The sequence below is a fragment of the Copidosoma floridanum genome, unplaced genomic scaffold, assembly GCF_036245765.1.
Source record: "Copidosoma floridanum isolate Cflo_tuat_1 unplaced genomic scaffold, Cflo_Japanese_pri ptg000020l, whole genome shotgun sequence".
NCBI classification, from domain to species: Eukaryota; Metazoa; Arthropoda; class Insecta; order Hymenoptera; family Encyrtidae; genus Copidosoma; species Copidosoma floridanum.
The window spans coordinates 32013791-32028938 of NW_028321897.1; the positions used below are offsets into that span (position 1 = coordinate 32013791).

The 15148-nt window shown below is 31.5% G+C and overlaps 1 protein-coding gene across 5 annotated transcripts in view; it reads left to right on the plus strand.

Moving 5' to 3' along the window:
* The window catches only part of Oga (O-GlcNAcase), a 258596-nt gene that overhangs the window by 44400 nt on the left and 199048 nt on the right, over positions 1-15148 (plus strand). For 3 of the 5 annotated variants that reach the window (XM_014348767.2, XM_014348768.2, XM_089593867.1), the window contains exon 5: positions 9834-10480. In XM_014348767.2, the coding sequence (XP_014204253.2) occupies positions 9834-10480 (647 nt within the window). The remainder of the gene's footprint in view (positions 1-9833; positions 10481-15148) is intronic. The other 2 variants (XM_089593868.1, XM_089593869.1) reach the window with 2 other exon arrangements.

The window sequence follows — 15148 nt, forward strand, 5'->3', positions numbered from 1 at the left end:
ATTCACTTTATTTTGTTACCATGATTGTAAGACAGTTTGATACTAAATATTGACTCAGTAAATTTTAAATTGTTATTTAGGATCTCAAGAGAGCACCGAAATTTTTTTGAGGTGTTAAAGCGTGTTAAAATGATTTTATAATAATAATAAAAAATTAAGTTAACCCTACATAACCTTTTCCACAATTTTGACAAATATTTTTTTGAACGTTTTTCTCATGACTTTTCAAATGTGTCTGTAAGTGATAATTTCTTTTGAAACTTTTTTCGCATTTAATACACTTAAAATTTTTTTCAATGTTTTGGCATTCCTTTGGTGACGCAAATAGTTTTTCTTCTCTAATATTCTAATGCTACACAGATCACATACAAAAAATTTTTCTTTGTGAATTTTTTCGTGCGATGATAGATACTCTTGATTTGAAAATTTTGAGTTACATTTGTCCCACTGATAAAATTTTGCATCCATGATGGTGTATCTGAAAACATATTACAAAAAACGGATTGTTTATGATTACATAAATCTGGGTACTAGACGGTACTGAAATTTGCTTTTTTGATGAAAGATAAAATTTGCAAGAGAGTATAAAAATAGTAATAAACTATAAAATAGTTTTTTTGTTACTCTAAAATTTCATTCCAAACAATATTTTTAATTTCAAATTTGTTTTCTGATTCAATTGGGATAAAAATTTTTTTTTGGTTTTAACATCTAGACAGTGCAACATGTAATTGCCCATTATAAAATAATGATTTTCTAAAGTACAACCCTAAGGCATCAAAACTTTGACCTTAAGATTATTGATAGCCATAAGAAGAGTTAGGATAAATGGAAATCGTTTTCTGTACAATATAAATGGTAGTGAAGAAGAATTGTTTGTATTGAGTGTTATGCTTAGACTAAAGACTTTATTTCCTTTTTTTTTTTTTACTTGAGATTATTATAGCTTCGATGTTGTATTTAAATAATTTTGTAATTTATAATCCTGTACCATTGCAAAGTACTTTAGATATGTTTAAGTTTCGTTTTAACATAATAGCGTTGATTTTTAAATCTAATTCATGTGAAAAAAGACTTTCTTTACTACTACTTAAATATTCTGTAGAGAAATTAGTATAAATATTATCGTCTAATTTATCTACTCCTTTGTGAGTTGCTTTATCAATACTATAGAACGTTACTAATATTCCTACCATATTATTTTTAATTTTTTTGTTCAAAAAGTAAGTGTATTTATTGTGAAATGTTAATATAGCTTTACTTATAAAAGAATCATCATCATTATTAAAAATTTAAGAACGTATATCATTTGTTTTCAATGTCTGAGGAATTAAAAAAGTTTTAATTTTGCCTTCTCCTATATCCAGTAGCAATGAAGACAATTTTTTATCAATTGAACGTATATTATTTTTTTTAAATAGAAAATATTAAATAAAGGCCAAAAATTGGAAAATTTTATGGTTTCTTGAACAATAGTAATTTTAATTCCGTTTTTTACGACTGGGAGAATTTGACGAAAGGCTCCACCTAAAATTATTATTTTATTTCCAAAAGGTTTATTACCACTAGATAAATCTTTTAAAGTCCTATCAACGATTTCTAACGCTTTTTTCGGTACCATAGAAGCTTCATCCAAATAATTACTTTTACATTACGTAATTCTTGTTTATCTGGCTCAAACTCGAAGAATGCACTTTCTATAGTGCTTAATTCCAAAGGAAGTCTGGAAGTTCTATAAGTGGTCATTCCCTTTATAAGCAAAATAGAAGCAATACCTGTCCAAGCCATTGTGAGAATTTTTTTTTAATTGATATGAAATAATAAATTAATCTTTTGTATAGAAAAGTTTTTCTAGATCCACCAGGACCATCGATGAAAAAAAATTTTTTTTTTTTTTTTAATTTTATTATTTCTTGTAAAATTCGACATTGATCATGTATGAGTTGTAAAAACACTTTATGAAATTTATGTGTACAAAATATTCTTGCATCATTGTCAGTATCAATATTTTTTTCCATTGTTTCTGTTGGTTCTGGTAAACTGAAATCTTTACAAGAAATATTTTCAGGATTAAAAATTTCGTTTAAATGTAAAAGAGCTTTATTTTGATCATCTTTAAAATTTTCAATGAAAAATTTCTTGTATTTTTTCCAAATAGTATTACCAAAAAAAATTTCAGACATAATAAACCGTGCGAAAAATTTTCGTAGTTGAAAAGGCATCATAACGTTACATGCTTCTTCAAAAATTATATTGTTTTAAAAATCGTGTTCTACTAATCCCATAGAAATAGCTGTTATTAGTGAGGGAAAATAAAAAGTGATTGTTAAAAATTCATGCAGTTAATTATGATTAATATTCATTTAGTACATATATTAATTTTAAGTAACAATTAATATAATTCGGGTTTTTTCCATACTTCGTAAATCTAGTTTGCAATTACGGAGGTTGGTGTGCAGAGCGCGCAGTGGGCATATATATTTATGAGAGCTTAGCAATATCTATTGACACATACAGGATAGACAGCTCATTTAAAAAAGGGAGCCACTAGAAGAAATAATAAAGCTCACCAACAAAAATTCAAGGGCACATCTCTCTGTCTATATAAACTTTACCACTTATATTTGAAATTAGCAGCTTGTTGTTCATATTTCTTTAAAAACAGCCCAGTAATCATACCCCAGCGTAGAAAATTTATTCCCGAATATTTTCGAAAAATGCCATAGTCTTCCGAATTCTGTAAAATATACTTCAACATATTATTTTCATACTAACAATTAATTTTATCATTTTTCGAGGCCTTAAAAAATATTAATACAAACTTTGTTTTAAAAAAATTACACTTATAACACAATAAAAGAGGGGGTTGGCGCGCGGAGCGCGCAGGGGGCGGAGCCCCACTAGTATATATATACTAGTTACAGCCCCACTAGTAACAAACTGCTAATTTCAAATGAAAGTGGTAAAGTTTATATAGACAGAAAGATGTGCCCTTGACTTTTTGTTAGTAAGCTTTATTATTTCTTATAGTGGCTCTCTTTTTTAAATGAGCTGTCTATCCTGTATGTGTCAATAGATATTTCTAAGCTCTTATAACTATATATGCCCCCTGCGCGCTCAGCGCACCAACCTCCGTAATTGCAAACTAGATTTACGAAGTATGGAAAAAAACCCGAATTATATTAATTGTTACTTAAAATTTATATATGTACTAAATGTATATTAATCATAATTAATTACATGAAATTTTAACAATCACTTTTTATTTTCCCTGACTAATGCCCAATTTTTATATATTTAAAACGACAACGTATTAAAAGATTTTAAATATTGTCAAAAATTACAAAATTACGATATTGTTAGAATCACAAATTGATTTTGTTTTGACCGTATCGTTAGTTGATTGTTGTTTTTCTTTTAATTTTTTATAACTAAAATTTTGGCCCAAAGGTATTGCTTCTATTCTGCTCCCAAAGGGAATGACCACTCACAGAACTTTCAGACTTCCTTTAGACTTAAGCACTACAGAAAGTGCATTCTTCCAGTTTGAGCTAGATAAACAAAAATTACATAATGTAGAAGTGATTATTTGGGATGAAGCTTCTATGATACCAAAAAAAGCGTGAGAAATCGTTGATAGGACTTTAAAAGATTTATCTAGTAGTAATAAACCTTTTGGAAATAAAATAATAATTTTAGGTGGAGACTTTCGTCAAATTCTTCCAATGGTAAAAAACGGAAGCAAACTTACTATTGTTGAAGAAACCATAAAATTTTTCAATTTTTGGCCTTTGTTAATTATTTTTTATATAAAAAATAATATACGTTCAATTAATAAAAAATTGTCTTCATTGCCACTGGATATAGGAGAAGGCAAAATTGAAGCTTTTATAATTCCTCAGACATTGGAAACAAATGATGTATGTTCTAAAATTTTTAATAATGATGATGATTCTTTTATAAGTAAAGCTATATTAACATCTCAGAATGAATAACACTCATTTTTTGAACAAAAAAATTTTAAATAATATGGTAGGAACATTAGTAACGTACTATAGTATTGATAAACCAACCAACAAAGGAGTAGATAGATCAGACGATAAAATTTATATTACTTTTCCTACAGAATATTTAAATAGTATTAAAGAAGGTCTTCCTCCACAAGAATTAAATTTGAAAATTAACGCTATTGTTATGTTAATACGAAACTTGAACATATCTGAAGGACTTTGTAACGGTACAAGATTACGAATTACAAAATTATTTAAATACAACATCGAAGCTGAAATAATCGCAGGTGAAAAAAAAAGAAATAAAGTCTTTATTCCAAGAATAACACTACAAACAAACAATTCTTCTTCGCTACCATTTATATTGTACAGAAAACGATTTCCATTTATCTTAACTCTTTTTATGGCTATCAATAAATCTTAAAGTCAAAGTTTTGATGCCTTAGGGTTGTACTTTAGAAAACCATTATTTTCTAATGGGCAATTACATGTTGCACTGTCTAGATGTTGAAACCAAAAAAAAATTTTTATCCCAATTGAATCAGAAAACAAATTTGAAATTAAAAATATTATTTGAAATGAAATTTTAGAGTAACAAAAAAACTATTTTATAGTTCATTACTATTTTTATACTCTCTTGCAAATTTTATCTTTTATCAAAAAAGCAAATTTCAGTACCGTTTAGTACCCAGATTTATGTAATCATAAACAATCCGTTTTTTGTAATATGTTTTCAGATACACCATTATGGATGCAAAATTTTATCAGTGTGACAAATGTAACTAAAAATTTTCAAATCAAGAGTGACTATCATCGCACGAAAAAATTCACAAAGAAAAATTTTTTGTATGTGATCTGTGTAGCATTAGAATATTAGAGAAGAAAAACTATTTGCGTCACCAAAGGAATGCCAAAACATTGAAAAAAATTTTAAGTGTATCAAATGCGAAAAAAGTTTAAAAAGAAATTATCACTTACAGACACATTTGAAAAGTCATGCAAAAAACGTTCAAAAAAATATTTGTCAAAATTGTGGAAAAGGTTATGTAGGGTTAACTTAATTTTTTATTTTTATTATAAAATCATTTTAACACGCTTTAACACCTCAAAAAAATTTCGGTGCTCTCTTGAGATCCTAAATAACAATTTAAAATTCACTGAGTCAATATTTAGTATCAAACTGTCTTACAGTCATGGTGACAAAATAAAGTGAATTTACGGGTGTACGGTAGATGGTGCATTTACCCCTAAAAGCAGAGCACCTAAAAAGACATTTAAGAGTATGTAATTAAAATAAACATCGTAAGTAAGATTATTGTAACAAAATTTGTTGTTATGGTCAAATAAAATTATATGTGAAAATTAGACCACTTGTAACAGTTAATATACAAGGCTTTACTAATATATTTACATTATGTATGGGGAAAATGGGCGGGAGCTGAGGGGGAGCAAGGGGAGCGGGGGGGAGCAAAACTTTGCTCTAACTCTTACGACTGTATAATGTAGGAAGATTTATATATATATTTATATATATACATCAAAGATATTCTAGAATTTGCTACCTGCTGATGACTTGCCCAAAAGTATAGGTACGTAGTGACGTGATAGCTTAAGCTACTACATGACAGGACAAAGATGTAAGGATTGAGAAAGTCTTAATATATGTGACGAGCTTATGTTCAAAATAAATACAAAAAAAATCAAACCACATCTTCAAAGTGGGGCCAATTTGTTAGTAATAATGTCTGTTTTTAATCTGTTGAGCTTTCCTTTACTATTAATGATGCAATCACGAATTATTATGAAGAGTTCAATTTAGTGGGATGCAAATTTATCAGACTCTCGATTTCAAAAGTGAAAACATTAGTTGTGTGACTGTGAAAAGGTTAAACTGTACCTTAGTCATTCTTAATAATTTTTATTTTACCAGCAAGACACGCCAAAACTTTGAATATTTGTGATGTTAGCTTTAAAAATTACGCGTGTGTTGCCTACTGGAAATTTTTCTTACCGAGTCCTTTTCTTGATAAAAATTGATAGGATGATTGAAAAACCTATCTTAATGTAGTTTTTTAACGCAGGCATGTATTTTGGATGCTTTAAAAATTTACCTTTCTGTTAATTAAATTTTATCATAAAAGATATTTTCATGCGAGTTATGAGAGCGTCGTTAACGAATTAAGACATGGTTCAGGTGTTGTTTACGCAGCTTAGTAAAGAATTTTGTCAAATGCCAATTAATTAAAACCTAATTTTTAAGTCAAAAAATTGCTGATTGACCAATAGTCCGATCAGGTTTTTGTCTTAAACCCTTCACTTACTATGGTTTGGGTTATTTTGGTTCGTTTTTAGTAGAAGTAGGCCGACAAAGAGTTGAACGTTATTGTGCCTCTTTTACCTGCATAATCTCTCGAGCTATACATATTGAAGTTGCTTACTCCTTGAGCACTGATTTATCTTAAATGGCATTAAAACGTTTTATTTCACAAAGGGGAATACCTTTAATTATTTACTGCAACAATGGAACAAATTTCAGGTGAATGAGTCATGAATTATGTCAAAGAGTTAAAAAATTATTCTTGATAAGCGAAATGAATTTGCTTCACAATAAGAGATTGAGAAAAGATTGAACCCACCAAGCATGTTTTACAAGGATGGTGCATCAAAGCGCTTAATTCGCTGAGTAAAAACTGCACTTGCATTTGTAATAAAAAATTATGTATCCGCTCACTTACGTATCAGTCGATCCTCAAGATAAGGAAGCGCTCACTCTGAATCATTTTATATTAGGTGCGTTATCTAAGAAAAATTCATTTTGGAGATTATGACTCACAATTACATTGTTCTAAAAAGCACTAGAAAGTAGCTCCATGTCATGCCAATCGACTTTGGCAGACACAGTTGTGCGAATACTTACCTATACAGATTCTGCAAAAAAAGTTCTTAGTTAATAAAACTCCATCAATATAACAAGATATTGTTTCTATCTTGAATAAAAATTTATATAGGAAGCAGACTAGAAAAGGCGTTATCATAATTGGGGGTATTGGGCGGTTGTGAGGTGCAGCAGAAGGGTGCGGAAGGTAGAAAACTCCGCCCCAACAACTATATAATGTAGGAAGATTCAATTATAATTATATTATACAGCTGTATGGACAAAAGTAAATCTCAGTTTTCCCTGACGCCCAGAAGCTTTCTCTCAATTAATAGAGCAGATTATTTAACATTCAATTACTTTTGCATCAAATGTTACGAATCCTTATTTGTTAAACATGCCTCATGTTGACACCAGCGCCATCACAACATTTATACGTTGAATCAATTACAAGATCAAATGCTTACTATTGAATAAATCCCATCAGGACTCATAATATACACAACACTTATCACAATAATGGCTGCCAGATGCACGGCGTTGATCAGCTGAAGAGGTTTCATAAAAAATTATTGGCTAACAAAATACTAGCCAAGGTATTGGCTGAGTTCTGACACTAAGAGATGGAGAGGGATATTCAGGTAAGAAAGGAAGAGTATGAAATCTCCAAAGCCATACATAGAGTGAAAGCGAAATTAAAGTAATAACAAGATTTACGGAGTGTCTTTTTCTGATAAGAGATTTGTGACATAGTGAATCAGCTGGGTACTTGAACACGTCACAAAGCCCTAGTTGCCAATGATCTATATCACAGATACATACACGCACACCTTCGCCCGCATAACTACACACACGAATCTTCTGCGGGAACTAGACGCATGGGGCCACGACCGGAAACGAAAAAGCGGTAAGACGCTCGAAACCAAGCGGTGGTTTTGGCCCCATGGAAAAGGGAAAGGGAAAGCAAGACAGGGGTCAGAAAGCGAGATTCTGGGAAAGAGTTCCCTTTGGAGCGGATTGACTAATTTTAAAAGACTAGACGTTTGATAACCGGCTTTTCTTTTTCGTTCGTGAATTATTTTCGTGATGATTCCTCATCACTGAAGCAGTAAATCCCTCGAGGTAGCTTCCCAGACGTACTCGTCTTTGTTTGCTGATTAAATTGCCTATCGTTCGTAAATTTTATTAAGATTCTTTGTATTATCGTCGTACCGTGCCATCTTTCTGACAAAACCCGTTGATTCTGTGGCGTGTCAACAATTACATTCTTTTTTTTATGCACTACAATTATTGATTCGAAGATATTGACCAGTCCTATTTGATATATGTAGCAAAGGGATCGAAGTCAATATTAAGTCGTTGATAGTTTCGGTAAAGGGGAAATTGATCCAAAAGATCATGTATTCGAATGTATTTTCAATTTAATTTTTTTTTGTGCGATCGGTACGGGCAGGCGAAAATAGTGCCGAGACTTGTTACACGTTTTCTTTTTGAGCTGATTAGAGTTTTAGTTTATTTATATATGAATTGGCATTTTCTTATAATTTATGCGATACCGAAGAAGAGATTATTTTGGCTTTAAAAATAAATTTAGTTCCACTTCAAATCGTTGATTAAACATGTTTATTTGAAGAAATGGTACTTATAGATTAATAAATGAATTATGTATTCTAATATCAAGTTTATTTAGTTCTCGATTAAGTTGTAATTTAGTTTGGTTTCAACGAACTTCAATAATAACGTTTTATTTTCTGTAAGCTAAGAGCTTCACCACGGTATTAGGCTACACTCGTTAAATTGTTATACACAGTTATACATTTGAATATATCTTAAGATTATTTTTGCAATAATTTTGTATTTCTTTTGCGCACCTGACCTTCCTGGTCTCAATCATATAGTTATTCCCGTATAATAAATAAATGCGTGTCGTGCCGCATGACCAAACGTCTTATCCCCTTCCTCGAAGAAATTGATACACACATTTCACGCCCGTGTTCCAGAAAACGGCCAACTCCGAGGTTATAACTATCCGACTCGATCGCGAGAATACCAGGAAACCACGCAACATTTTCGACCACGAACTATTTCATGCATCAACTTGACGATAAGAGCACGCATTGCACATTCTCTCTTTTTAAAGTGAGAAATAAAGAAATTTTTTAAAAACTGCCATTTGTTCACGAAAATAATAAAAAAAATGTGATTGAATTGAAAAAATGTCATTGATGCATTTGTTACTAATAAAAAAAAATCTTTTGTTTATTTTTTATTTTATATATAGTTTTGTTTACTTTCAAAAATTTGACTTGTTTTAAAAGTATTTTTTTCTGCTTCTGCTTTTTCATAAAAATAAAATAGCACTAAATTAACGTAGCGTTGAAAAACACGTCACATCAGGAATATTCTACACTGATAAGATCTACAATAAAATAAGGGATACAAAATGGTTCTATATAAGTTTAGTAACAAACATTTTAAACACAGTTTTATGCCTGTATTTGTGAGCTACCGAGTTTTTGCGTAGAGTATGCAACCGCTAGAAATAAAGACATGTAGATTTTTCAAATATAAAGGTATTACAATGAAAAGTAAAATATTTCTTTTATCAAGTAAGGTTTTAAAAAATAGTCATCTTTATAGCAATTACCCATACAAACTTTTTGCACTAAAAAAATTTGAGAATAAAAAAGTAGAAAAAATTACTAAGAAATTTTTAAGAGTTGTTCAATGCTTTATACTGATAATTTTGACTCAGATGAGTTAGAAGAATGTAGAAGTGAAAAAAATAACCTCATTTACTATTTAAAAATATCAAAATAATTTTCGCTTACGAAAGCTGGAAGATTAAGTGAGTTAATTTGGTAGAGAAGACCATATCAATATCCTTCATGTTTATCTGATACAAGTGCCGGTCGTTGATTTGATGTTTACAATAATTGTTGTTACAGATGATACAGTATCTGCGGACATAAAATTAGAGACAGAAACAGAAGATGGCGTGGTTGGCGAAGATGTACCGTCAACCCTGTCGCCTAACATGTATCATCCACGGCGTGCTCTCAAAAATGCAATAATTGACTGGTTACCAGAGTTTAATAGAAAGCGTGTGGCCTTTGGCGTGATTGCCAAGCCCCAGCCATGTGTCGCACCAACTGTACCTATTCCTATTATACCATCAATTAATACTTGCATGAGCTTGACATCAGCGACGACAACAGCAACTGTAGTGGCCACATCTACATGTAGCCTAATTCCCACAGCTATTAGTCGCGATAATGCAGATCTTTTCATGCCAGTAGCTTCTGCAGTTTCCATCAGCAACTCAAGCCATTTGCAGGCTTTGGCTGAGGTTTGCACTAGCGTCATTGGAGCTGATACTTTCAAACCTCCTAGTGGCCCTGTCATGAACTCCCTTGTGTCCGACACAAAGGTTGTGAAGGAGCCACTTCTGCAGCGAAGTATAGTCAACAATGTCTCTAGTACTTCTATTTCTACCGAACCTATGGACTGCAACACCATACCTCCTGATTCTCGTACCCTTAAATACAAATCGTCTACTCGTCAAGAGTATGATTCAATGGTTGAAAGCACATCCGTAAGTATTGAAATTCAATAAATGTATCCATACAAACGTTCGATTATCATTGTCATTTCCCTATTTTTATTAATTTTCGCACTTTCTTCTATTTTTTTTAAGTTATGGATACTTGCTCCATCGTTAAATTCTTTATCTAAAATTTTATTTAAAATAAGGGCACCGAACTGGGTCAGGGTTACTGACACTTTTGAAAGTGTATCGTATATACCTTCGCACTCGGATTCTTCATGTGAGAAAATGGCATTGAACTTTCTTTCTAATTTATAACGATATTCGCGAAAAATGCTATTCAATTTTAATTCGTAATAATCAATAAATAAATTTATCATATTGGATTCACAGCCATCACTTGATATTTTTTCTTTAATTAATTCTATTTTGTTTCTTAAGAAACTAGTTTTTGTGTACGAGTCCGAAATTTCACTATTTAAAATTAATTTGTGTAATTTAGAAATAGCTAATTTATGTTTCATATTCGATCGGAAACTAAAAAAGGTAACAAAATTAAGCTTATTGGTACATTGTGTGATATGTCTTGAAAAAACGTTACACCTCTTACATTTAATTAAAAATTTTCGCTTTAATTCACCGCTTTTGACTTCTTCCTGAATACAACCTAGCTTATAAAAACTAAAACTTACATTTCTACCGAAGCATGCACGTATGGAGTCAAGCACCCTTGAAAGCGATTCAAACTTCCTACTGGTAAAGATGGTAAGTAGTTGTTGCAATCTGGTGTTCTCCATAGCATTTCAGTGTAGATGCCGGTTTAAATATCAAGGACGAACAGCTTCCACCAGCGTCCACAAATAATAATATAAGACGTCCAATGACAGTTGGTTAATAATTTAAATAACGTCCAATGGTGGTACTGTCAAATTTTGTATTCATTGAAAAAAAAACGACGTTTCGGCCGTTTGGGCAATGTCCTGGCCCTCATCGAGTACACAAATCTATGGGTAATAAAAAATTCTTTATAATACAAATTTTGATAAATACAATAAACGCAAATTAAGTAAAGTGTATAATATACCTCTGACTCTTACGAAGGGGTTGTAAAATCGTAATGTAGTCAGAGTTTCAAGTTTTGTTGCTTTTATACCCTGCACATATACAAATAACACAATATACGTACACAATACGATCAAATAAGAATCGCAAGCAGTTCCTTGTAAAACATACGTGAACAGATAATGTTTTCCTAATACCATAAATAAAAGGGGCCCTTAAATCATGTACGTAGAGTTAGCCTACTTTCTTAATTGACTTAACGAGAGACTTGTAACAATTTTTTAAATTTTCTGTATCTTGTTGTCTATTAATATTATTATTGAAAAAATGTATATTCAACATTTCGGAAAACAGGTGCTTTTAATAATTTTGTTCTGTTTCTAAAATTTTTATTTATCGAAATTAAAGTTGTGTGTAAATTCAATGCTATGTTGTGATAGTACAGATGTATTCCAATACAACATAAAATAGGTATCATTTACACATTAGTAGACTTTTCTATTAAGTTAGCAGACACTCAATTTCATAACGATAATTTAAAATGAATCAATAAATTTTTACTAGCTAACAACTATCCTCAAAAATTTATTGATAAATTTTTAAACAAAAGAATGAATACCTTAAAAAACATCAACATGATTGACATTTGCAATAGAAACAACAATAATTATTAAGTAATCTTACCATTACCGCACACCCCCTACTTGCACGGTCCTATCAAATATTTTTCTAAGAAGCTTCACATTGGTCATGTATACAGTTTAAACAATAAATTGAATTATATCTTTTCACTTGCAAAAGATGTAACCGAGCCACTCGATAAAAATAATGTCGTTTACCACATACCGTGCGCGAATTGCAACTGCTGTTATGTCAGGCAAACATCAAGAGCTTTCAAATTAAGAATGGCAAAACATAAAAGAGACATAGAGAAAAAAAGGATACATCTGTACTATCACAACATAGCATTGAATTTACACACAACTTTAATTTCGATAAAATAAAAATTTTAGACACAGAACAAAAATTATAAAAAGTGCCTGTTTTTCGAAATGTTGAATATACATTTTTTCAATAATAATATTAATAGACAACAAGATACAGAAAAATTGAAAAATTGTTACAAGTCTCGCGTTAAGTCAATTAAGAAAGGAGGCTAACTCTATGTACATGATTTGAGGGCCCCTTTCATTTATGGTATTAGGAAAACATGATCTGTTTACGTTTGTCTTACAAGGAACTGCTTGCGATTCTTATTTGATTGTATTGTGTACGTATATTGTGTTATTTGTATATGTGCAGGGTATAAAAGCAACAAAACTTGAAACTCTGACTACATTACGATTTTACAACCCCTTCGTAAGAGTCAGAGGTATATTATACACTTTACTTAATTTGCGTTTATTGTATTTATCAAAATTTGTATTATAAAGAACTTTTTATTACTCATAGATTTTTGTACCTGATGAGGGTCGGGACATTGTCCAAACGGCCGAAACGTCGTTTTGTTTTTCAATAAATACAAAATTTGGCAGTACCACCATTGGACGTTATTTTAATTATTAACCAACTGTCATTGGACGTCTTGTATTTTTATCTATACTTTAATATTTATCTCTGTCTTCATTCTTATTTTCTTTTTTATACCTATCATCTTAGTAGATGTTTAACTGGATATGTAATAGTAAACCAATATAAGATTCGGTACTAGTGGTTCCTTTTATTTATCCAAACCAGAGTACACATTATAGATTTTTTTTTTTTTTTATATTATAGTGCTTTACGTCCGGCTCCTTTAATAAGGGCACTACTGAGGGCACTTAGCACTTGGGAGAGGGACAAGGAAAGGGATGGGAGGCCTCCCATTACAGGAGGGGGGTAGGGGGAAATTAGGCAATTTTTGCTGCGAGGAGGTCGCCTAAATCCTCCTTGAGGAGCATTGCGTGGTGAAAAAGCACATGTGAAAAATCACAGAGGAACTTGCCCGAAAAGTCGCACTGGCCGGGAATCGAACCACGGTCTCCCGTGTGCCAATCCACGACCTAGCCGACTGAGCCACTGCGCGCTCACACATTATAGATACATATAATGAATGCATGAAAAAATGTCCTTCATGCTAATCCAGTCTTGCAGAGATGAATTTAATTTTGTGTTCGAAGACTAATACGAAAATAATAATTAAAAGGACCCCGCACAAACCCTTAGGATATTCTCTCTTGGTTAAATTGGCTGAAAATTTTATTTATTACAGATTAAGTTATCCTGAATAAGATGCAACTATTTTTTTTCCAAACAAATGGCTAGTTTTTTAGAAAAAAATTGTTGAGGATGGTGATTTGTTATGAGGTTAGTTTGACAGGTAGCATGAACCATTACAACCTTAAACTGTATATATACACACATATACATGTATATTTATTGTTTTTGACTCTTGATCACCGTTTGCACCTGCTGAAGAAGAGCGCGTGATGAATTCTTAATGAAGCAAGAGTCAACGAAAGGGGTTAGGCTAAGATAGGAGTGAATAATCCCATAGCCTTAACGATGTGGTTTGAACGGTCGGATAGGCATAATCAACTGTGCAATAGATGTTTATTATATATGCGCTCATCTTCAATTGAATATGCTTTTTAAAACCATTTACAATATTTTGCAATTTCTCACGGTCTTATTCATCATAAAAACTCTATTATTATTTTTTTTTTAATTTAACTTTGATATGTTACACAATTATTTTTACATGTAATATTTTTCCTATATTATTTAAGGCACTAATAAAGTTCCTTTCTGTTTCTGCTCTTTTACTGTAGTCTTAAGGTCTAATACAAGCCCAGAACATATTTTTTATTTAATAAGAGTCCTCGAGTACTAAGTGCCCATTTTATTGTTTTTAATTGATTTAAGAATATGTTATTAATAATCCCCTTCTCTGATAAGTTCTTGTATATTACTCTTGAATAATTATTATAGTAAGTACACTATACTTTTACTTTATATTAGTAGATGAACCTGCACCCCCTCCCACTCCCAACCTCGTAGCTGTCTCTGATGAGAAGCCGTCACCACTGATCTGACCTATTTATCAACAACTGCAGTGTCATGAGCAGTCGTGCTCTTCCTCTTACCTGGGTGGCTGTTACTATAATCCCGCTCTAATGCTATTCACCGTTGGTCCGATTCAAGCCCTAAACTTAGCAGCGGTTAATGTTCTTGAGTTGCAATCCTTCCTATGAAATACTCAGATAAGTTCAATAAATTATTAATGTATAAATAATCGTAATAGTAACGCGTTACTTTGTTTTAATATTTTTATTAGATACACCAGTACCAACTCCTATTCCTTGTCTCGCAGCTGGTTTTGATGAGAAGCCGTCACCTCTAATCCGACCTATTTGCTAACAACTGCAGGGCCGTTAACGATCGTGCTCTGCCTCTTGTTGAAGTAAAGAACTAGAATAATACTTTCTTTGATACTCTAATACTTTCTTTTAAACAATTATTTTTGTGACGAACATTAGGATCCGATTAGCATTGAGAACTGTTTGGACTCTTGTTTTTCGAAACAAGTTGAAAGACGAGTATTGAGATCTATTCAAATATCTGTTGCTTCACTGATCTCAGTACCTTCATAATTACGAGATTTAATGCATACCT